This window comes from Podarcis gaigeae (genome assembly GCF_964106915.1).
Source record: "Podarcis gaigeae genome assembly, chromosome: 15".
NCBI lineage: Eukaryota > Metazoa > Chordata > Lepidosauria > Squamata > Lacertidae > Podarcis > Podarcis gaigeae.
The window spans coordinates 33,727,716-33,748,553 of record NC_139692.1 but is presented as its reverse complement, the minus strand read 5'-3'; the positions used below and the strand labels follow the sequence as shown (position 1 = coordinate 33,748,553).

Below are 20,838 nucleotides of genomic sequence, written 5' to 3'. Positions count from 1 at the left end.
CAAATAAACATTTGCACACTTCATTCTCAATTTTTTTTTGGTCTTGTTTAAGATTGATAAGGCCCAACATGGCTTCCTTAGATTTAAATTTTTTGAAGCAAGCTTGCAATTTAAAAACTATGTGCATTTAAGAACAGTCTGTGGATGCCGGAGCCAATGTAAACACAAACACTTTTAATATTCCAAATCTTTGAGTACATCTCTTATCCTTTTTTTTTTTCCAAGAGAAAACTAAGATCCCTAATGTGTGGGCTCTCAGGCTGGGCTGTTATTATATCTACTGCCTTCTGAGCACCATATTAAATTTACGGTTTCATGTTCTAGCTTTAGGTTATAGTTTAACACCACAAATTTTATGTGTTCAGCTCTCCCTAAGGGTTCAAACCCTGATTTTGTTGAAGGATCCCTGGGGTGGCCACTGTGCCCTGGGTTCCAGGTGGTGGGCCTAATCCACCCACTAAAAGTTACAATGGTCTCGTACTTTGTACTTGGAAAGACCATTTTGCCCCTTTATTTTATTTATTTATTTTCAATTGGAGATGACAAGCTGGAGGGGCATATTAGAATCCTCTCTGGGGCAAAAAGGCTTCATGGAAGCCTTGTTGCCAGGAGGAGTCCAGCTAGGGTGTTTAGTGAGCTCCCATTCTCTCATATGTTATTATTAGGTTTTTTTCTTTTCTTTTCATTAACGAAGTACGCTAAAGACAGAAAGAGTGGACGCACACACACAAGGGAGGAGGGGCAAAGGGAAAGAAAGGGGGGACAGAAAAGGATCCTTTCAGTACTCAAAGTACCCTTGACTAACACAATTCCTACTTATCTATAAACCACGAATTAATTTCTGGAAATCTCAAACCTGAACCTGAAACAAAACCACGGGTCTCTGCCCGGAACCTCAAACCACGGGTCTCTCTCTCTACCCGGAATTCCTTTACCTCAGCGCTGCTTCCTACGAGTGAGCTCAAACGTCTGCCACGGGACACCTTGGCCCGAGAAAGTTTCAACCACGGGACACCTTGGCCCGTCTGCCACGGGACACCTTGGCCCGAGAAGGTTCCTGCATATATATAATCCTAGTGTGGGGCCCCAATTCCCCCCTCTACCCTCCACGACAGCCTCCTGCCTAGCCTTTGGGACTAAGTTCGGAACCCCTACTGGACGCTTGCGCAGTGCAATGCCAGATTAAGGCCCGAGAAAATGAAGGTTTGGAAAGGAAACAAACAACCTTGCGTTCTGACGTACCCGGGTCATCCCTAACAAAGGTCGCCAGGCAGCAGGGGCAGCTTTGTTTGCATAATAGACAAGAAGAGAGAGAGAGAGAGAGAGAGAGAGAGAGAGAGAGCTTTGAGGGACACCTCTGGACGACTCCGAAAGAGGGACGTCAGAGAAAACAGTAAAGAGCCATGCTTTCCCGGACTCAATTCCAAGACGGAAAACGGGGGAGGAAAGGGATAGAGAGATTAAGGCGTCCCTGGACGATCCCGAGAGGTAACGCCGGAAAACAGTAAAAGTACCACAATTTCCCCGGACACATTCCATGTAAGAAATTGGGGGGAGAGAAAGGGAAAGGTTTTGATGTTCCTAGACGACTCCGAAAGGCAACATCATACAGTAAAGTTCCGCGACCTCCCTGGCCACCCTCCGAAAGGGGAGAATCGGGGGAGAAAAGGGGAGAGTTTAAGACGTTCCTGGACGACCCCGGGAGGGAACGTCAGAAATGAAAGAAGGAAAGTCTGGCTGTCATGGGGACGCTGCTTCTCCACCCCCCTCCCAATGTATTTACTTCAAACCATACTCACATTCGAAGATGTCCCCCGCGGATCCCGGGATCCTTTCTTTTTAGCCGGCTTGACCTCGCCTTTGCTCCCCCTGGTTAGGCTTTTGGTGACGATTGATTACCGCCCGCAAAGAGGAGGCAGGGAGAGGAAGAAGGATCCCTGGGCTAAGGCTGCCCAGTGGCGCCCGATCCTGTCTATCTCCCCTCTCACCTTTGCAGGAGAACCAAGTGTCCCTGAGAATGGTCGCCAACTGTTGCAGGAAAAATCCGAGGGCTCCCTTGGACAAAACAAAGACACCAACCAGGATAACTTGGAGCAAAACAGCAGCCTGTAGGCTTGGCCTTTATTGAACTGTTGCAACAGGGTATTCCCCTCACGTGCAGGAGAGAGGAAAGACCCAGAACAATAGTGTGCAAGGTCTTATAAAAACTTTTGAAATTCCCCTCCTCTAGGTCTAGCCCAACCCCAGAAAGGAGGGGTTGAGGGAGGCATACATTACAGAAAGGAGGTGCTGAGGGAGGCATACATTACAGAAAGGAGGTGCTGAGGGAGGCATACATTACAGAAAGGAGGTGCTGAGGGAGGAGTTGTGATGGTAACTTGAGTGTCTGGTCACCTGGCTGGTTCCTCCTTTCCCCCTCCCCCTGAGTCACTTCCAGGAACTTCCAGGAGACAAAAGGGATTTTGCAGTTTCCTGCCCCCTGAGGGAAGATCTGATCATTGTCCTTTGTTCCAGTCCCTGATGAATCCACTCCCATATGCAAGTTCTTTGTGATCTTGATTGTCTTCTGTCTGGGATCATCAGGGTTGGCATGGGCAGGGCTCCTGTGTTATGTGCTGAGACAATGAAGGGATTATGGCTGACCAGGACTAAGCTGACCAGGACTAAGTCACCCCCCTTTGTTAGTTCTTGTCATATGGAGTAAAATAAAAATGGAACAGTGCAAATCCAATGTATGGTTGATTTTTCTATGAATTTATAACAGAAATGTGGCGTGTGTGTGTGTGTGTGTGAAGTTTATACAAACAGAATGATTGGGGTGGGGGGGTTCCTGCTACACCACCCAATCATGCTCCAGATATAAGTGAATCCACAACCTGATTGGCTTACAGTAGAATTCCAGAATTAGCCAATCATGTGCAGCCCATTGTGTAAATAATGTATATAAAGCAGATACTTTGAGGGGACATTCATTCATTCTTCCTCACCACTATGAGCTGAATAAAGAGCATGAAATCACTTTGCGACTCTGAGTATATTTCAGGGAAAAAGGGACATTGATTGCATAGGGAATGTCCAGATAATAGGGAAGAGAAATCTGAAGGGTGGCGGACTTTGCACTGGGAGGAAAACAGAGCTCTGGACATTTCTTTCCCACCAAATTTGATACAGGGAAAAAGAGGTCTGTGGTGCCCCTCCTTAGTCCACAACTTCATGCCAGAGTGTCGTCCCTCCTAAATGACCAGAAGCGTTGTGTGTGTGCGCCTGTGTAATGATATGGGATTAAAGCATTAGTTGGCTAATTGCACTGATTAAAGCCTACAACTGCTTCCCACCCCTGGCAGAATGTTGTGAGGCAGGATGTGGTGGTGGAGGTGCTGGAAATCTCTCTAATGTAGAAGAAGGCCGTAACTCAGTGGCAGAACGTCCCCTATTCCATCCTTTGCGTATCCAGGTAGGGCTGAGACCCAGGCAAGCCACTGCCAGTCAGGGCAAACAAGACTGAGCAAGATGAAACCTTTTCCAGACCCATGAGGACTAGAATCTTGAAAAGGTCTTAGGGCTAAATCTCTGGCATTTCCCAGGTAAGCCTGGGAGAGACCCATGCGGGAGACAATGCCAGTGGTCTGACTCTGCATTAGGCACCGTCTTGTGGTGAATCAGTGTGTTCTGGGGGTAATTTGTATCATGCAACAGCCATGGAGAATCTTTATTTGTATTTTTCCCCCTCCTTTTGTCCAGTACAGGCAGCAGTGACCCTTACTGCATTGTGAAAATTGACAATGAAGCCATTATCAGGTAAGTGGTGAACATTAGAACACCCACTTTCCCCCTTCCCTCCCTCTTTCTCTCTCTCTCCCTCTCTCCTTGCCCTGCAAAGCAGAGGAAAGGGGCCAAAATCTGGACTTAATCCAAGCATACTTTTCATGAGTTACCCCTTGCATTTCAGATTGTGTATGACAGGGGTAGGCAACCTAAGGCCAGGGGGCCGGATGCGGCCCAATCGCCTTCTGAATCCGTCCTGTGGATGGTCCGGGAATCAGCATGTTTTTACTTGAGTAGAATTTGTCCTTTTATTTAAAATGCATCTCTGGGTTATTTGTGGGGCACAGGAATTCGTTCATTTTCCCCACCAAAATATAGTCCAGCCCCCCACATGGTCTGAGGGACTGTGGACCGGCCCATGGCTGAAAAAGGTTGCTGACCCCTTTTCCTTTTAAGCACCTGGTCCTTTTTATCTCTCCCTTCCTCCCACCAGGACAGCCACTGTGTGGAAAACACTATTTCCTTTCTGGGGCGAAGAATACGAAGTCCACCTCCCCCCCACCTTCCACTGCGTGTCATTCTATGTCATGGATGAAGATGCACTCAGGTATGACATCACTTCCTGCGGAGATGAGGCTCTTCCTCCTGGCTCTCCTTTTTAATGGCGCTGCATCTACGCAGCAAGTTTTTGTGGACTCCATGCTTCTAGTGCACGCAAGCTTTGTGGAGCATCCTCGCAACACCATCCTCATTGAAATGCCACACATACCCCTCATTTTACTTGCATTTACCCTTTCGGCAGAAATTTCAATAGGTTCAAAATAAATATACAGAATGTGGAAGTGATAAATCTGGAAAACATAGTGCCTTGCACCTTAAAAGCTGCAGTGGTAAACCTTTCTTAAGTTTTCTTTTCTGTAAATAAATAAATGAATAAATGTGCTACTGCTAAGCTTGGGTCTGCTGACACCTCCCTGTTGTGTGTGGCTGGTGCCATTTCTAAAAAAATTATTATATTTATATATCACTATTTATTTAAAATAATAATCTTTTTTAGATAATCTTTTTTATTAGTTTTTCAATTACAATAATCAAATAAAAGCCTCGTTATAACAATGCCAAATTATTATACAATTACTAATCCCAATCATTCAGATGCCAAATTATATAATTTAGGTGGCCTCCCATGTGCTAGAATTGATGGTTTGATGATTTACCCAGTACTTTATTTAAAATAATAATAATCAGAGCGGTTTACATCAATTGTACATAAAACCATGCAATAAAGACCATATTTTTTAAAAAAACTTAAAAATAACTATTGTGGAAAGATGTATTCTTAATGGCCTGCATAAGCCTGATGGAATAGAAAAGCTTTCAGCATGTATTTGAAAGTCGAAACAGAAGGTGCCTGCTGAATCTGTATTGGCAGAATGTTCCACATTACTGAGCGGATGACAGTACAGCATCCCTGATAGATGGGCCGGCTGGCCAGGCCTGGATATGTACCTTTTGCTACCTGAGGTGAAGGACAAGATTGTAGCCCCCCACCCCATAACACAAGATGGTATCCTACCCCCCTGTACAGAATCTGACCTGGTTGCTAATTGAAACATGAATATCACAAGATCTCCCACTTTATCTGTGGGGTTCAGGGGAATGGCGGGTGGGCTGTTGCTACTCCCAGCATCTGCTGCCTGAAGCAGCCACATCACTCTGCCTGGGGCAAGGACCGGCCCTGCACTCATCCTCTTAGGAATTATGTGCAAGCAAGAAGAACCCTGACCCCAAGGCAGCCTCTTCCACTGCCAAGAAGTTCTTTTACCATTTGGAAATAACATTCTGGGGAAAGGTGTCTGTTCCTAGTGCTAAAAGGGAAAGGAGTAGCATTGGGAGAGGGTTTCTCAGATGGGTCACCAGGAAAGGTTGTTGCATCAAATGTTTTTAGGTGATACTGTGGGTTTCAGTGTGAGACAATCTCCCTCTCTTGCATCCAGTCCAATTTCAGTTCTAGTCCAGATGAATAAAACCTGAAATGCCCCAGACTTATACTCTCTGGTTTCTTGGACATCCCATGTACCTTAGGTTTTTTTTTGTTTTTGTTTTCCTTTCTCGTGCCAGCCGAGACGACGTCATCGGGAAGGTCTGCATCACCCAAAGCCTGTTGGCTGAGCACCCAAAAGGTGAGATTATTCCCTCTGTTGGGAGAGGTAAATAATTTTGAATGAGTAAATTGAACAAATTTGGTGCACGGTCCCTGCACCAAAAAGTCAATATCTGCCCATGGAGTCCTTCCCAAATAACCAAAGCAGGTTAACCTCCCATTTCTTTCCCATTTTCTTTACCTTCCCCCCTTATTCTTAGTAAACAAGGATGTTTGATGGATAACAAATTTGGCAATGAATTGTAACATCACATTCATTTTTTTTAAACAGTGTTTCTGGCCATACAAAGAGTGCCTTTAAACACATGGGCCTCAAGATGCATGTGAACTCTGCACAACCCAGTCTTGACTGTGCTGTTGCAAACTCTCATACAGTAATTGCTGCTCATGATCAGCTATACAGTGACGGGAGGGGAATGTGCAAATTAAATGCAGATATGTAGATATTCCTGTTTTGCACAATTTCTTCCAAAAACAGCCTGTAGGAGTGAGGGGACCCCCTAACAGAATCCTCTGCTATTTATCCATGCAGATTCCAGATTCAGCCTCTTCTCCCTCCAATTCATATAGGTCCCATTTCTCTCTCTTTGTGTTATCCTTGTGGGTCTGAACCCAGAACAGGTTTGAGGGCAGCAGTCAAGTACTGGATCCCAGCTGGATCTCCTGCTTCCACCCACTTCCATCTTATCTGTCTACCTTCCTAGACAGGAGCAAAAGAGAGGACGTGATCTGCTGGCTCAAGGATCAGGCGATGTCTTGGGAGGCCCAGTGACTCATCTTTGGGATGGAGGCAGAGAGAGAGATTGTGTCTGAGAAAAGAATCTTCCTCTCTTGACCTTTGGGGTAGTTTCTGCCCAGTAACTTAGATGCTTTCCCAAGATTCAGAGGTGATGGTTGCTTTCTTGGCTTTAGGCCTGGGTTCAGGGGTTTCCTGGAGAACAAATCCCTGAGCTGACTGTGAATATTGCAATGTTTTTATGTGGTTTTGTGGATCTGCTATGCAGGTTATTCATCTCTCAAGAAGACAGCAAGCCCTCCAACATCTCACAGAGCACACTTGTAACCCCACAGTTCTTTGTGAGTTGCTCCACTATAGTTTATTATTGTTATTATTTGTTGCAGGTATTCATATACCGTTTTTCATCAAATGAGATTGCAGATACATTTATGAGAAAATCAGACAACAGAATTAAACAGTGCAGTATATCAGCCTTTGGCAGCCTAGTTTCCTCTAGAGTCTAGAGCAGGGGTAGGCAACCTAAGGCCCGGGGGCCAGATGTGGCCCAGTCGCCTTCTCAGTCCAGCCCACAGACAGTCTGGTAATCAGTGTGTTTTTACATGAGTAGAATGTATCCTTTTATTTAAAATGCATCTCTGGGTTATTTGTGGGGCATAGGAATTCATTCTGGGTTTTTTCCTAAATATAGTCTGGCCCACCACATGGTCTGAGGGACGGTGGACCAGCCCACAGCAGAAAAAGGTTGCTGACCCCTGGTCTAGAGGTTTTAGACTACAGGTCCCATTTTTGTTTTTGTTTTTTCTCATGACATTTAGGTAAAAAAAATAGCAGATATTCTATGCATTGTGTTGCAGGCTGGCAATGAAGAATTGAATCCAATGTTTGTTTGATGAAAATAGGAACATCTTATTCCATAATCACCATCATTTTATTTTTTAAACCCAAGCCATCTGATTGGGTTGCCTGTACCTGGAATATAGGGACATTTGGAGGGTCTGTGATGAACAGAACAGACCAATAAATTGGAGCAGGTGGTTCATTCATTTTGTGTGAAATTCCCTCCCTCTTGCATCACTGCAGTAGCTGCATTCTGTTCATTGACAACATTGCATGACTGACTCTTCCCTGTCTGCAGCTAATGAGAGACTTCCTTTTTCTGCTGCATTTCTAGGTCTGAACTTTAAAATGCTGTGTCTCTGTGCTTTCGTTTTGGGGTTTTTTCACCAGCACTCCCCCCCCCCATGAAAACATGCTCTTTACTGCTGAATCGGACCAAATGGCAATCTGTGAAAAATCTGAATTGAAGTTTGTTTTCCAACTTAGCGTTAAAAAGCGGGTTTTCCTGGGGAAAGTGCCAAAAGTGCCAAAATAAAATAAAATAAAAGTGCTCAGGCACAGAGCTTTAAAGTGCCAACCTCTGCCTAGAAAGCGCAGGCCAAAAGGTAGGCGTGGATGATCCCAGAGAGAAAAAGAGACCAAACTTTGCCTTTAGCCCCATAACTCTTTCCTAGCATAGGCAAGACCCAGCACATTTACTGGCTTGTTCCAGTAAATGGAATGGAGAAGATGGACAGGGTGACAACAGTGCCGGATTTATGTATAAGCTAAACAAGCTATAGATTAGGGCCCCACTCTCTTAGGGGCCCCAAAAAAATTTAAAGGAAAAAAACAACTGGATGTACATTTCCAAAATATAAGATGAAAAAATAAAACCTACATACAGCAACAGTCTTTTGTGTTGTGTAGGCTCCTATGCTGTAAGTAATGGGCCCTGCCTGCTAGCCTGCTCCCTAAAATATCACTGGTTTGCTCATTTCTGTATATAGGGTGCCTACATTCTGCATGAACTGGTTGCATGGTGACATGTTCAAATGGCTTTAGATACCTATTAGGTCCATAAATTACCATTACTGTATAGCGTATATTCAACACAAAAAAATGGCAATTTGTTGTTGACAAAGGACAGCTGGCCATATAAAGGGCCCTGTTACCTTCAGTAGCTTAGGGCCGTCTCAAATCTAAATCCGGCCCTGGACTAGGTGGCAAGAGGACTACGAGCTAAGGAAGACTCCAGAATCAGAATAAAATGTCAAAGAAGTTTTTAACAGTCTCCAGCTGTGTACACACTCCTGTTTAATCCACATCAGGATGCTCCCACTGCTGGTTTGGGAAGCGTTAAACACATAATGTTAGCCAATATCCATATCTGTCTTGTTGCTTCTTAGGAAATATATATATTTATTTTGGTCAATAACTAGTAGAGTTCTTAGGAAATATTTTACACTGTATTTTTGTGTTGTGAACTAACCTAAGATCTATGGATGAAGGGCAGTATACAGCAATTTAAAAAAAGGAGTATAAACACCGACAACTGGGAAACACTGGCCTGCGAGTGCTCCAAATGGAGAACAACCTTTACCAAAGGTGTCATGGACTTTCAGGACGCTTGAACTCAGGGCAAAGGGGAGAAACATGCTAAGAGGAAGGCACACTTGGCAAACCCTCACTGTGACCAACTCCCACCCGGAAACCTATGTCCCCACTGTGGAAGGATGTGTGGATCTAGAATTGCCCCCCACAGTCACTTATGGACTCGCTGTTAAAACCATGTTCATGGAAGACAATCTTACTTGACTACGAGTGATCACCAGAGAAGAAGACAGATTTTTAAAAGTAAAAAAAAAAATACTGTTTTGTGGTGTGGTTTTGAACAAATCAGCTTTGACCGGAACTGAGAAAAATAACAATCTATCTGTGCTTCCAGCTGGTAATGCGCGCTCAGCCTTCATGACTCTTGTGGTCCTTTTCCAGCTCTATGATTCTGTGATCATCTTTGACCCTGTGCCATCCCTGTGAGGGTAGGGCATGGTTGCCCCTGAGTTGAAAATCTTGTGCTTCCTTCTCCCTGTCTCTGTTCCCAGGCTATAATGGCTGGCTGAACCTCACTGAAATTGACCCAGACGAGGAAGTTCAGGGGGAAATCCATCTCCAGATTGAGATCGTTGACAGCGGTGCCGTGAGAAAGCTGCGCTGCACTGTGTTTGATGCCAGGTAAGGCTGTGCTGTGCCACAGACGAGGTTGCAGGGCAAGGGTTTGCAACCTCCCCTCCCCTGTGACCTTATGCCATCCAGCCCTCTGTCTGATTTTAAGATGCTTCCACAAGCTGTGAAGCCAGACCCTTTGGCTGGAGCAATCTGCCCCTCTTCCCCCACAAAGACTCCTCAGAACTGTAGCTTACCCCTCACAGAACTACAGTTTTCAGCATCCTTAACAAACTACAATTCCCAGGATTCATAAATTCATTCATTTATGCTTTTCAAGTTTATACATTTCACTAATTTTACAATCATTTTGACATTTCAAAACTTGACTTCCTTCCCCCTCTTTCTGCGGTTCCTTAAATTTATTTTTAATACCTTCCACATATCCAGATTAACGTAACTTGCTCATTTATTCATTTACTTTAAATATATACTCTGGTCAAACTGCATGTTATTACAATAATCCTGCCAGTGTTCTTATCTGTTTACAATTTACCTGTAAATATTCAATAAACCATTTCCATTCTTTGCTAAAAAGTTTGTTATCTTGATTTCTTATTCTTCTGGTAAGTTTAGCCATTTCTGCATATTCCATAAATTTTTGTATCCATTCCTCCCTTGCTGGGACTTCTGCTTATTGCCATTTTGGGGCGAGTAACATTCTTGCCACTCTAGTCACATACCTGAATACGTTTCTATACAGTTTTGGTAGTTCTGCCCCTATAATTCCCAAAAGAAAAGCATCTGGTTTGTTGTTTTTTACAAATGTTATATTAAACATCATTTTCAATTCATTACATATCAGTTCATTACATACCCCACCCATCTGGCTGGGGGAAACCCAGCCAGATGGGCGGGGTATAAATAAATAAATTATTATTATTAAATTATTATTTCCCAGTAAGCTTTAACCTTACTACAAGGCCACCACATATGATAAAAAGAAACTTATTTCTCTTTACATCCCAGGATTCCTTGTTGGAGCTCATGTGCTTTGAATGTGTGGTGTTTGCACAATCTGAGTCAGGCCACCAGCCCTTGCAACTCAGTCTTGCCTACAGCAGCCTTCTTGGGTTTCTGTCCTGGCTCCCAGGTCTACTCAGAGATACTGGAGATTGGAGATGGGGCCTTCTAGATGCAGAGCATGCACTCTGCCACTGAGCTACTCTGCGCGGAGTCTGTCCCTCCCCCCACCCCCGGAGGATCAAGCCAAGCCCTTTGTCAGGGAACATTCTGAGCCCTCTATAATTGCAAGAGCCCTTAATCATGGGGGATTGGCTGACTGAAGGAATGAGCTGTGCCGTTCCTTTAAGAAGAACAGAGGGAACACAGGGCGGTAATGCTGGGTCAGATAGACAGCCCTTCCAGCTTATTAATAAAAATTATTAATGATTTCAGTGAATAGTGTTGTAAATAAAAATAGCACTTGTGAAAGTGCTTCCCATAAATTTTCTTGCTCTAGAGCTGGCACAGGACAGCAGCTAAGAGACTGAGCCCTCACTGGGATTTTATTTGTCAATTTTTTTTGACTACATTTTATTTTAGTCAATTTTTTGTTGGCAATTATTTTATATTATTTTATATTTTATATTACAAATTTCCCATATAATAAATAATCGTTTTTTCTTTTATCAACTTCCCATCCCATTTTTAATGGTGTTTTTTTTTATTCTTCCCCTTTGCTGCACCCTATCTTTCTTCTTTTATATCATAACCACAATACAATAATCTCTCATTCTTTCTGTTGCTCGTAGTTCGAATCATGCTCACAAATTCATCATACTATAATATTTCTTCAAACAATCTGGAAAAGGCTTCCGTTCCTCCTTAAAGCAATCATCGTTCTCTAATTTTAGCTGTTAGCTTTGCAGATTTAGCCTAGCCCATTGCTTATCCATTCTTCTTTGGTGGGAACTACTTCTTCTTCTTTTCATTTCTGTGCATAAAGAATCCTAGCTGCATACATAAACAACCTAACCATCTTTTTTGGGGACTTCCGTCCTTATAATCCCTAGATACGTTATTCGATTTTTAAAAAGTCTATATCCCACCTTTGCTCAAAGGGGCTCAAGGCGTGGTGCGTGGCTCTCCCTCTCCCTCTTTCCCTCACAACAACCCTGTGGGGTAGGCTAGGCTGAGAAACTGTGACTAAACCAAGGTTACCCAGTGAGCATCATTACCGAGTAGGGATTTGAATTCTTCCAGGCAGCTTTTGACAAACGAGCCTCTCTCTCCTGGCCTCAGTCCCCTTCCCTGTTTGTAAAATGGGGAATAATGCTGATGTACCTTACAGGGTTGTTTTTGCTTTTATTTAAATTTGCCTTCTGCCAGGTCAGACCTGTGGTTCTAGCTGAGACCCATCTAGCTCAGATTGTCCATTCATTGACTGCTAGCGGCTGTCCAGGATCCCCAGCTGGGGAATGAATTAGGGATCTTCTTCATGCAAAGCTCTGCTGTAATAGAAATGCTGAACCCACTTTGACCATTTGCATTAAAAATCAGAGGGGGCGGGCAGGGAAATCAACCAACATAATTGCATAGCTGGTATGAAACAGCGCAAGGAGGATTCATGGTTTTGTGGTGGGCACAGCAAAGATGAGACAGAAGGCAAAGTTCAGGCTTGCGAGAGTGTAGCAGGGAATGCCTGGTCATTGCTGCTGTGCAAGCAGAGGTTCTGGCGATGTGAGTCAGAGATGCGTTTTTATAAAGCAATAAACTTTCCCAATTTTCCTTTCTTTACTGTCTCGCAGTATCCACCAGTTCTCTGCTGGAAATAATCCTTTCATTAAAATGAAACTCTCAAACTCGGTGGGAGAAAAACATTGGACGTTCAAAAGGAAGCCTGTGCAGAGTGACGCTGTGTTTGAATGCTGGGCCCCTGGAAGAGGGTGCAAAGCCATATGCTAAGGGCTAGTGGGGGTGTTGTTGTTGTTGTTTAGTCGTTTAGTCATGTCCAACTCTTCGTGACCCCATGGACCAGAGCACGCCAGACACTTCTGTCTTCCACTGCCTCCCGCAGTTTGGTCAAACTCATGCTGGTAGCTTCGAGAACACTGTCCAACCATCTCGTCCTCTGTCGTCCCCTTCTCCTTGTGCCCTCCATCTTTCCCAACATCAGGGTCTTTTCCAGGGAGTCTTCTCTTCTCATGAGGTGGCCAAAGTATTGGAGCCTCAGCTTTCAGGATCTGTCCTTCCAGTGAGCACTCAGGGCTGATTTCCTTAAGAATGGAGAGGTTTGTTCTTCTTGCAGTCCATGGGACTCTCAAGAGTCTCCTCCAGCACCATAATTCAAAAGCATCAATTCTTCGGCGATCAGCCTTCTTTATGGTCCAGCTCTCACTTCCATACATCACTGCTGGGAAAGTGGGGGTGTTAAGGGATGGTAATACTACAGAAGAATGTTAGAAAACAGCAACACAAGCCCTTTGACAGAAAGAGAAAATGAGGGGAGCAATTTAGGGGAGCCATGGCAGCGTGACAGAGATTGTGATGCCATGTGACTTTTACTTTTTTGTTCATTCTTTGTTTACGTGCTTTCTTCCGAGCCTCAGATCTAAAAGTGCCCAAATTTGCTCATTCTTCAGTTTGCTGTATAGCCTTCTCTGTTTCTCTTATGTAAAGCTATGTAGCTGAGGTTGCGAATAAGGTTACGAATAATAAGCCGAACCAAGGCATTTTGCAGAAGGAAATCGCAACCCCACCCTCAAATAAAGGCAGGCTGTGTACACACCATATATTTAAAGCACACACACACACCCGCAAAAAAATCTCGGAATGGTAGTTTGCTGGGAATTTCAGAGGTGAACTACAGTTCCCAGAGTTCTATTCTTTGGGGTGCGAAATGTGCTTTAAATGCACCTGTCAATTTGGGTTTCTCTGTTCCTCAGTTTTTCAGTCTTAACTTCAGTTTGCAACATTTCCACGTCAGTCTGTGGAATGTTTTTTCCAAGTCCTCACAAAAAATCATAAGTATTTTAATGCACATTCCTTCTAATATACACATGTGTGGATTTTGCCTAATACACCCATTTTTTTTGCATAAAGTGTCCAATGAACAGCCCAGGAAGTGTGCCTGGGTTAATTAACCCTTCACATATGCTGATTCCAGGGGATGAACAGCGGCTAACCCCCATCTTGAACGCACATGAGTCTAGCTGCTAACCTAACAGAGGGTTTCAAAAAGTGAAAATCCACTCACAACATTTGTTGAGCTTTTTGTGGGAGGGCAAAGTTGTTCTACCTTTTTTTGCAGAGGGCAAAGTTGTTCAGCTTTTTTTTCTTCAAAATCTCCCCCCCCCTTTTTTTTTTTTGGCAGTTTTTGCACTATTTTTAAGGAATTTTGCCAGAAACTCATCACTTCTGACATGGGTTGCCCTGGACATTTTAACCGATTTTTTGAAATTCTGCCTAGGAGCTATTTCCGGCAGATAAATTCTGGATGTGTCCAGGAAAATCCCAGATGTATGGCAGCCCTGCTTAATGTACCAATTCTAATCAAATCCTAACATTTATAAAACTCCAAGCATTTAGCACCCGCAGATCTATAACAATATTCTCATTCTCTCTCTCTCTCTCTCTCTCTCTCTCTCTCCTTCCTTCACAGAGATTTGGCTCGGAAAGACAGAAACGGAGCCTCTGATCCCTTCGTCAGAGTCCGCTATAATGGCAAGACACAGGAAACTTTGGTGAGCTCCAGCTGTAAGGAGAACAAGGTGTGGGGGTGGGGATAGGGGAAGGGCTACATAAGGCATTTAAGGGCAGGTGCATGCCATGCACAGAAAGTATGTTGCTTTCCCCCACAAAGAGCCACGGGAACTGTAGTTTAAGGCCTTGTTGGGAATGACAGCTCTGCAAGGGTGAAACTACTGTTCCTAGAGTAGGGAGCTGTGAGCTTTAAATGTGTGGTCTGAGTCTGCGCTCTGGAGAGGCAGCCAGTGCGCCTGCCAGATATATCCCACTATCGTATTTGTTTCCCCAGCCTTAAGTCCAGATGGGCAGGGTACAAATACAGTGGTACCTCTGGTTACAAACTTATTTCGTTCCAGAGGTCCGTTCTTAACTTGAAACCGTTCTTAACCTGAGGTACCACTTTAGCTATTGGGGCCTCCTGCTGCCTCCGCCACGCAATTTCTGTTCTCATCCTGAGGTAAAGTTCTTAACCCGAGGTACTACTCCGGGTTAGCAGAGTCTGTAACCTGAAGTGTTTGTAACCCGAGGTGTTTGTAACCCGAGGTACCACTGTAATAAAATTATTATTATGATCACTGTATATTAAGTCCTGTACAAGCCTAGACGAGTGGGGCCCAAAACAGCAGAATGTCCCAGTGTGAAGCGTTCAGGATACTCCTTTTCATTCCTCCTCCCAACTGGCTTTCCATTCCCTGTTCACTCGGTGTATGAGTCCCCGTTTGACTCTTTTTCTCGTACCACTTTTTTTAGCTCCCCCCTCCCTCCGCAAAAGAAAGATATTTGGTACTTTGGCAAATTTGGGGAATTGCTGGTCCCTCTCTTTGGCTACATAAGGACCAGGCCTCAAAATAATGGAGGTCATTTTTAGCACACACAAATGGAAACTCTGCCCCAAACATTGCAGGTGCGTGCGTCTCAGGAAGAACCTTCACAGCTCTCTTTTTTCAGGAAGGGGATGGTCCAAAATGAGGCTCCAGCTGGTCAAGTGAGAGAGTGAATGGGCATGTGTCTCTCTCTCTAATCCTCTTTTTTCTAGCCACTTCATTCCATCCAGTGTTATGAGTTTGGGCGGGTCAGTCTGGATGACATCCTTGGCTCCCCAGCAGGCTCTTCCTCCTCCTCCTCCTCCTCCTCCTCCTCCTCCTCCTCCTGTTCTCACCAGCATCTTTTAAAGAATTTGCTTTCGGGAGGAAGAATTTGCTTCCTTTATTGGCTTTGCCTGTCGTCCAGGTGATCAAAAAATCTTGCTACCCAAGGTGGAATGAGACCTTTGAGTTCGACCTGGACGAGTCGGCTGTGGAGAAGCTCTGCGTCATCGAAGTCTGGGATTGGGATCTCGTCAGCAGGAACGATTTTCTGGGGAAGGTGAGCAGTGGGGAAGGAGGGCTTGGAAGAGGACACATTTAAACGTTCTCCTAGCAAGGGGGCTGTCCTGTTCAAAGGCTGATCTCTTCGGTTTTCTGCCTTTGCGTTCTGTGTACTTTTTTTTAAAGGAATTCCCGCTTTCAGGAAGGTGGGGGAATAAACATTTTAAAATCAAATACGATTGCAGCAAGCATAGAGATATGGAAAAGGCTGGAGTGACGGGCAGATGGGAAAGACGGTCCTACATTTGGCGTGCCTCTTGTACACTGCCCTGTGCAATTGGAGGGCAAGTTATAAATGCTTCTCGTATATAAAAATAAATGGGGAAAGCTGCCGCTCAGGGAATGTGGCTCTCAGCAGAGAAGAGCACTGTCCACTCACAACACTGAATTATGGGGGTGCTCAGAAGTGTGGCTGAGCCGCCCCTGCCCAGTTTTTAGTATAGTCTTTCTCATTCCCTGCTCCCAGGCCTGTACAGAGTTGGGGGTAGTCAGGTACACTTATCCCAGGCCTCAGAGGGCTAATCTGGCTAGTGGGCCTTGTTCTGCCAGTTTATAACTTTATTCTAACAAAAATACTGCCCTGAGCCTCAGACAAGCTGTTCATGGGCGTACCTGCTCCTATCGGGTTATGTTTTTTGGAAATGGGAGTTTGCTGTGGAGACATGGGGAGGCCTTGCTTCAGATGGGAGTAAGCACAACTTCCTTTTCCTTTCCTTTTGCAGGTAGTATTCAATGTCCAAGGGCTACAGGCGGTCCAACAAGAGGAAGGGTGGTTTATGCTTCGACCGGACAAATCAAAGCCAAGGCGGGATGAGTGAGTCTCTGTTTTTCAAAGGGGAGCTTCACTTGTTTGCCCCTAAGTCAACCTGTAAAGGATTTTGCTGCTGCCACAGTCCTGCTAGATTGTTTAAGGAACGCAGGTGGCGCTGTGGTGTAAACCACTGAGCCTCTTGGGCTTGCTGATCAGAAGGTCGGCAGCTCGAATCCCTGTGAGGGGGGTGGGCTGCCATTGCTCTGTCCCAGCTCCTGCCAACCTAGCAGTTCAAAAGCATGCCAGTGCAAGTAGATAAATAGGTACCGTTGCAGTGGGAAGGCAAACGGCGTTTTCGTGTGCTGCTCTGGTTTCCATCACGGTGTTCTGTTGCGCCAGAAGTGGTTTAGTCACGCTGCCCACATGACCTGAACAGCTGTCTGTGGACAAACGCTGGCTCCCTCAGCTTGAAAGCAAGATGAGCGCTGCAACCCCATAGTCGCCTTCAACTGGACTTAACCGTCCAGGGGTCCTTTACCTTTAGAGTGTTTGCCTTACTTATCTTAATAGACTTGTTACTGACAAAATAGTTTCTCCTTGGAGCCAGGGGCATAAAAATCTCTTCTGCCCAGGGGCGGCGGCAGACGTCATTTATTCCTTTCGTAAAATTTACGTCCCACTTGACTGTATAGAAAAACCTCAGAGCGGTTTCATAAATGCAGCCCTGCATCCTAGCATTACCCAATCATTGCTCCAGTTACAGATAGGTAGCCGTGTTGGTCTGCCATAGTCAAAACAAAAAAAATTCCTTCCAGTAGCACCTTAAAGACCAACTAAGTTAGTTCTTGGTATGAGCTTTCGTGTGCATGCACACTTCTTCAGATACACAATCATTGCTGTTCCGCTATAAAGCTGGAGAAGGAAAAGACTTGAGAGGGGATACGAGAGCCAGGATCAAATATCGGATAGAGAAGCTTGTTTTCTCCCGCTCCCGAGGGCAGGACCCAAACCAATGGGTTCAAAGGGTGAGAAAGGAGAGTCTGGGTAAACATTAGGAATAACTTTGTGGTTGTATGAACGGGGGCATCAGACTCCCCTTCGTTGAAGGTTTTTAAACAGAGCTTGGGTGGCCATCTTCATGGATTCTTTATCCGCCATTCTTGCATTGTGGGAGGTTGGACTTAGACGACCCTGGGAGTCCCTTCAAAACAGAACCTAAAGACTCCTACAAAATCACAAGGGCCTGTAGCTCATGTCCTATCTGAAGAGGGCCGAGGAGCCTGTGGCTCTCCAGTCGTCCTTGCTGGCTGGGAGTGATGGGAGTTGCAGTTGGGTAGCATCGCTCCTGAAGGATTCTGTGGTCCATTATGGGACCATGTAGTTAGTTTGCGTCAATCACATTGCCCCCTTTCCCCTTCCTTTCCAGGGGCAACCTGGGCTCCCTACACCTCCAGTTGCAGCTTCGGGATGAGACGGTGCTTCCATCCATCCACTACCAGCCTCTTGTCCGGCTTCTGTGTCAGGAAGTTAAAGCAGGTGCCCAGGTGAGATCCATCGCTTTTGGCGGGCAGGCCCTTGAACTGGAGTGACCCAGGTTCTTCCCTTCACTCAGCTGTAAGGCTCGCTGGCTCACCAGTCATTTTCTCTTAGCTTAACCTACTTTGCAGGGTTGCTGTGAGTATAGAAATGCATTTGGAACCCATGCGTGCTGCCTTTAGCTTTTTGGGAGAAAGGTAGGACAGCGATCTTGGAGATGCACCTGTTTAGACATGCATTCTCCTGATCTCCAGGCCTGAAGCTCCTGATCTAATCGCTTTAATTGTTAATGCTGTTTTAATGGGCTTGTTTTATTGTACATCTTAATTATGCACGCTTGGAATGCCTTGACGAAATGAACCTATTGTGCACTTTGATTGCACATGGATATATTTTGTAACTCGGTTTTACACTTGTAAGTTGCTTAGAAGCCATGTTGGCAAGCGAGCAGAATGTGTATATAAATAAATAACGCTGTTAAAGAAATATTTGATGACGTTGAGAATAGACCCCCTAATTTTGTGCATGCAGGTGGAGTGGGGGAAACTCTCCATCATGCTTTAATTGAATTTTTTCCTCCTCCTGAGTTTCACGTGTGTTACAGCCTCCCTGGGGTTCTAACTCCTCAGTCGCTCCCCTTCTTTTTTTTTCCTCCTGGCAGGACGGGAAAGTCCATTTAATAACCCTGATTGACGACACCACGACCGCTGAGTGCAGGCAGGAAGTTGCCGTCAACCTTGTCAAGCTCTTTGTGGGCCAAGGGTTGGCCAAAGAGTTCTTGGACCTCCTCTTCAAACTGGAACTGGATAAAACCGGTAAGGATCCCAGGCGCATGACTGGGACATGGGAAGGTACCATGCTCTGTGCAGCTGGGGTACCATTTTATTAGAATGGAGGAAAGTGTGCAATGCATGGGGGGGAGGCGAGGAAGTCCAGACCTGCTACAAAAAAATTGATCAGTTGGACCCAGGGGCATCTTACCCATAGAGGCTAGTGGTGCAGGGCGCCAAGTTCTGGAGGGCGCCAGGGAAGAGGCAGAGGCTGGACGCGGCACCTCCTGGCATCAGCTTGCCGTCCTCACCCGCCTCCGCCATGCCACACTGAAGCAGCGCCGCGCCCGGAGCTTCCACTTGCCGTAGCCACCACAGCACGAAGTGGCCAGCTGAGCCGGGAGCCACCACGTCCAGCCTCCGCATCTTCCCTTCTGGAGGAGCTGCCCTCCAGCCGTTGCCCGCCTCCTCCAGCCCCGCAAAGCTGGGCGCAGTACCATCCTCCCTAAAAAAGGTTGGCAACTATGGGAAAGGGATGGTGGTGCCAGAGGGATCTTTGCACCACGGCACCAGATATGGTTAAGACGGCCCTGGTTGGACCTGGGCATGGGCAGTTCCTGTCCGCCTATGGCATTTCCAGACTGCTACCGTAATTTGGGTGGGTTTCAGTCACATGCTGGCAAATCCAGTAGAAGACAGCTTCCTATGTTCCTGTGTTCTGTTTCAGATGAGCCAAACACTCTGTTTCGAAGCAACTCTCTGGCCTCTAAGTCAATGGAGTCATTTCTGAAGGTACTTGATGGGTTTGTGGTTTGCTTGTGTGAATCTTGAGTATGTTTATGTCTTTCTGTTTTTCCATCCATCTATATATCTCCTGGGATAGCTCAGTCAGAGCACGAGCCTCTCGATCTTGGGGTCGTGGGTTCAAGCCCCACGTCGAGCAAAAGATTCCTGCATTTCAGGGGGGCTGGACTCTTGGTCTCTTCCGACTCTGTGATTTTATGATTCTATACTGCCGTCTGATCATTCAGTCCGCTGTCTCTCCTGTCCTGCCCCAAAATCTTCCCATCTGCAGGTGGCAGGCATGCAGTACCTCCACAGAGTCCTTGGGCCGACAATCAACCGAGTGTTTGAAGAGAAGAGATGCATTGAGCTGGATCCCAGCAAAGTGGAGAGCAAGGATATTGGGTAAGAGAGCCGGGATCAGGGACCTTTCTCAGGCTGTACATATTGCTGTAAGTTTCAGGAGCGGGGGTTAGTATGCAGGATGCTTGGGTCCCTTCTAATTTCTGGGGGTCCTGGATTCAGTAGGGGTTAAAACTGAGTAGGTTGGTGAAGTAGGCAGAAAGGCCAGCTTCTTGCTGGATGAGTTGATAGCTCTCAATATTGTTGGTAGTATAACAAAGGAAGCTGTGCCAGAAAGCAAACGGGTGGGCCCCTCTCCCTCACCTGGCTGCTAGTGAGTGGGAAGAACTATAGCCAAGAATGGCTGAGCTGGGCTAGAAGCAGGCAGAAGCAGAGAGTGAGAGTCGTGCTTGATTTCTGCTTCAATCCAAGGCTGTGAGCAAGACCTTCTGGGGTGTTGGTGTTCATGTGATCCCCAAAAAAGTTTTTGAGTTTCTGCTGAAATGAGGCTGCATTTTAATGTTGTATTTTAATCTTGTCCTTTAAGTTGTGTTTCAATCAATTGTTTTATATCTGGTGTTAGCCACCCTGAGCCCGGTCTTGGCTGGGGAGGGCGGGGTATAAATTTATTTATTTATTTATTTATGTTGTTTTGTTGTTGTTGTTGTTATATCATAAGCTCAGGTTGTGTATATATGTGTAAATAAACCCTTTATCTTAAAGACACCCCATCTCCCCTGTCCCTCATTCCAAGGAAACTGAACCCTGGGTAGGCACCTGGAACCACCGAAATCTTGCACCACTCAGAAATTTTCGTGGTGTGCAATAATACGTACAGACACACACATGCACACATGATATACATGTGTATATCACAACACTCCACTACA

The 20,838-nt window shown here is 45.5% G+C and overlaps 1 protein-coding gene across 6 annotated transcripts in view; it reads left to right on the top strand.

Moving 5' to 3' along the window:
• The window catches only part of RASA4B (RAS p21 protein activator 4B), a 57,868-nt gene that overhangs the window by 28,284 nt on the left and 8,746 nt on the right, over positions 1–20,838 (top strand). The window contains exons 1-12 of one of the 6 annotated variants that reach the window (XM_083714471.1): positions 3,139–3,584; positions 3,742–3,798; positions 4,259–4,372; positions 5,887–5,948; positions 9,590–9,719; positions 14,314–14,422; positions 15,630–15,764; positions 16,489–16,580; positions 17,944–18,061; positions 18,715–18,868; positions 19,551–19,615; positions 19,899–20,011. In XM_083714471.1, the coding sequence (XP_083570597.1) occupies positions 4,353–4,372; positions 5,887–5,948; positions 9,590–9,719; positions 14,314–14,422; positions 15,630–15,764; positions 16,489–16,580; positions 17,944–18,061; positions 18,715–18,868; positions 19,551–19,615; positions 19,899–20,011 (998 nt within the window). In that variant the 5' untranslated portion in view covers positions 3,139–3,584; positions 3,742–3,798; positions 4,259–4,352. Of the gene's footprint in view, positions 1–3,138; positions 3,585–3,741; positions 3,799–4,258; positions 4,373–5,886; positions 5,949–9,589; positions 9,720–14,313; positions 14,423–15,629; positions 15,765–16,488; positions 16,581–17,943; positions 18,062–18,714; positions 18,869–19,550; positions 19,616–19,898; positions 20,012–20,838 lie in introns of those variants that run through there. The other 5 variants (XM_083714470.1, XM_083714468.1, XM_083714472.1 and 2 more) reach the window with 5 other exon arrangements.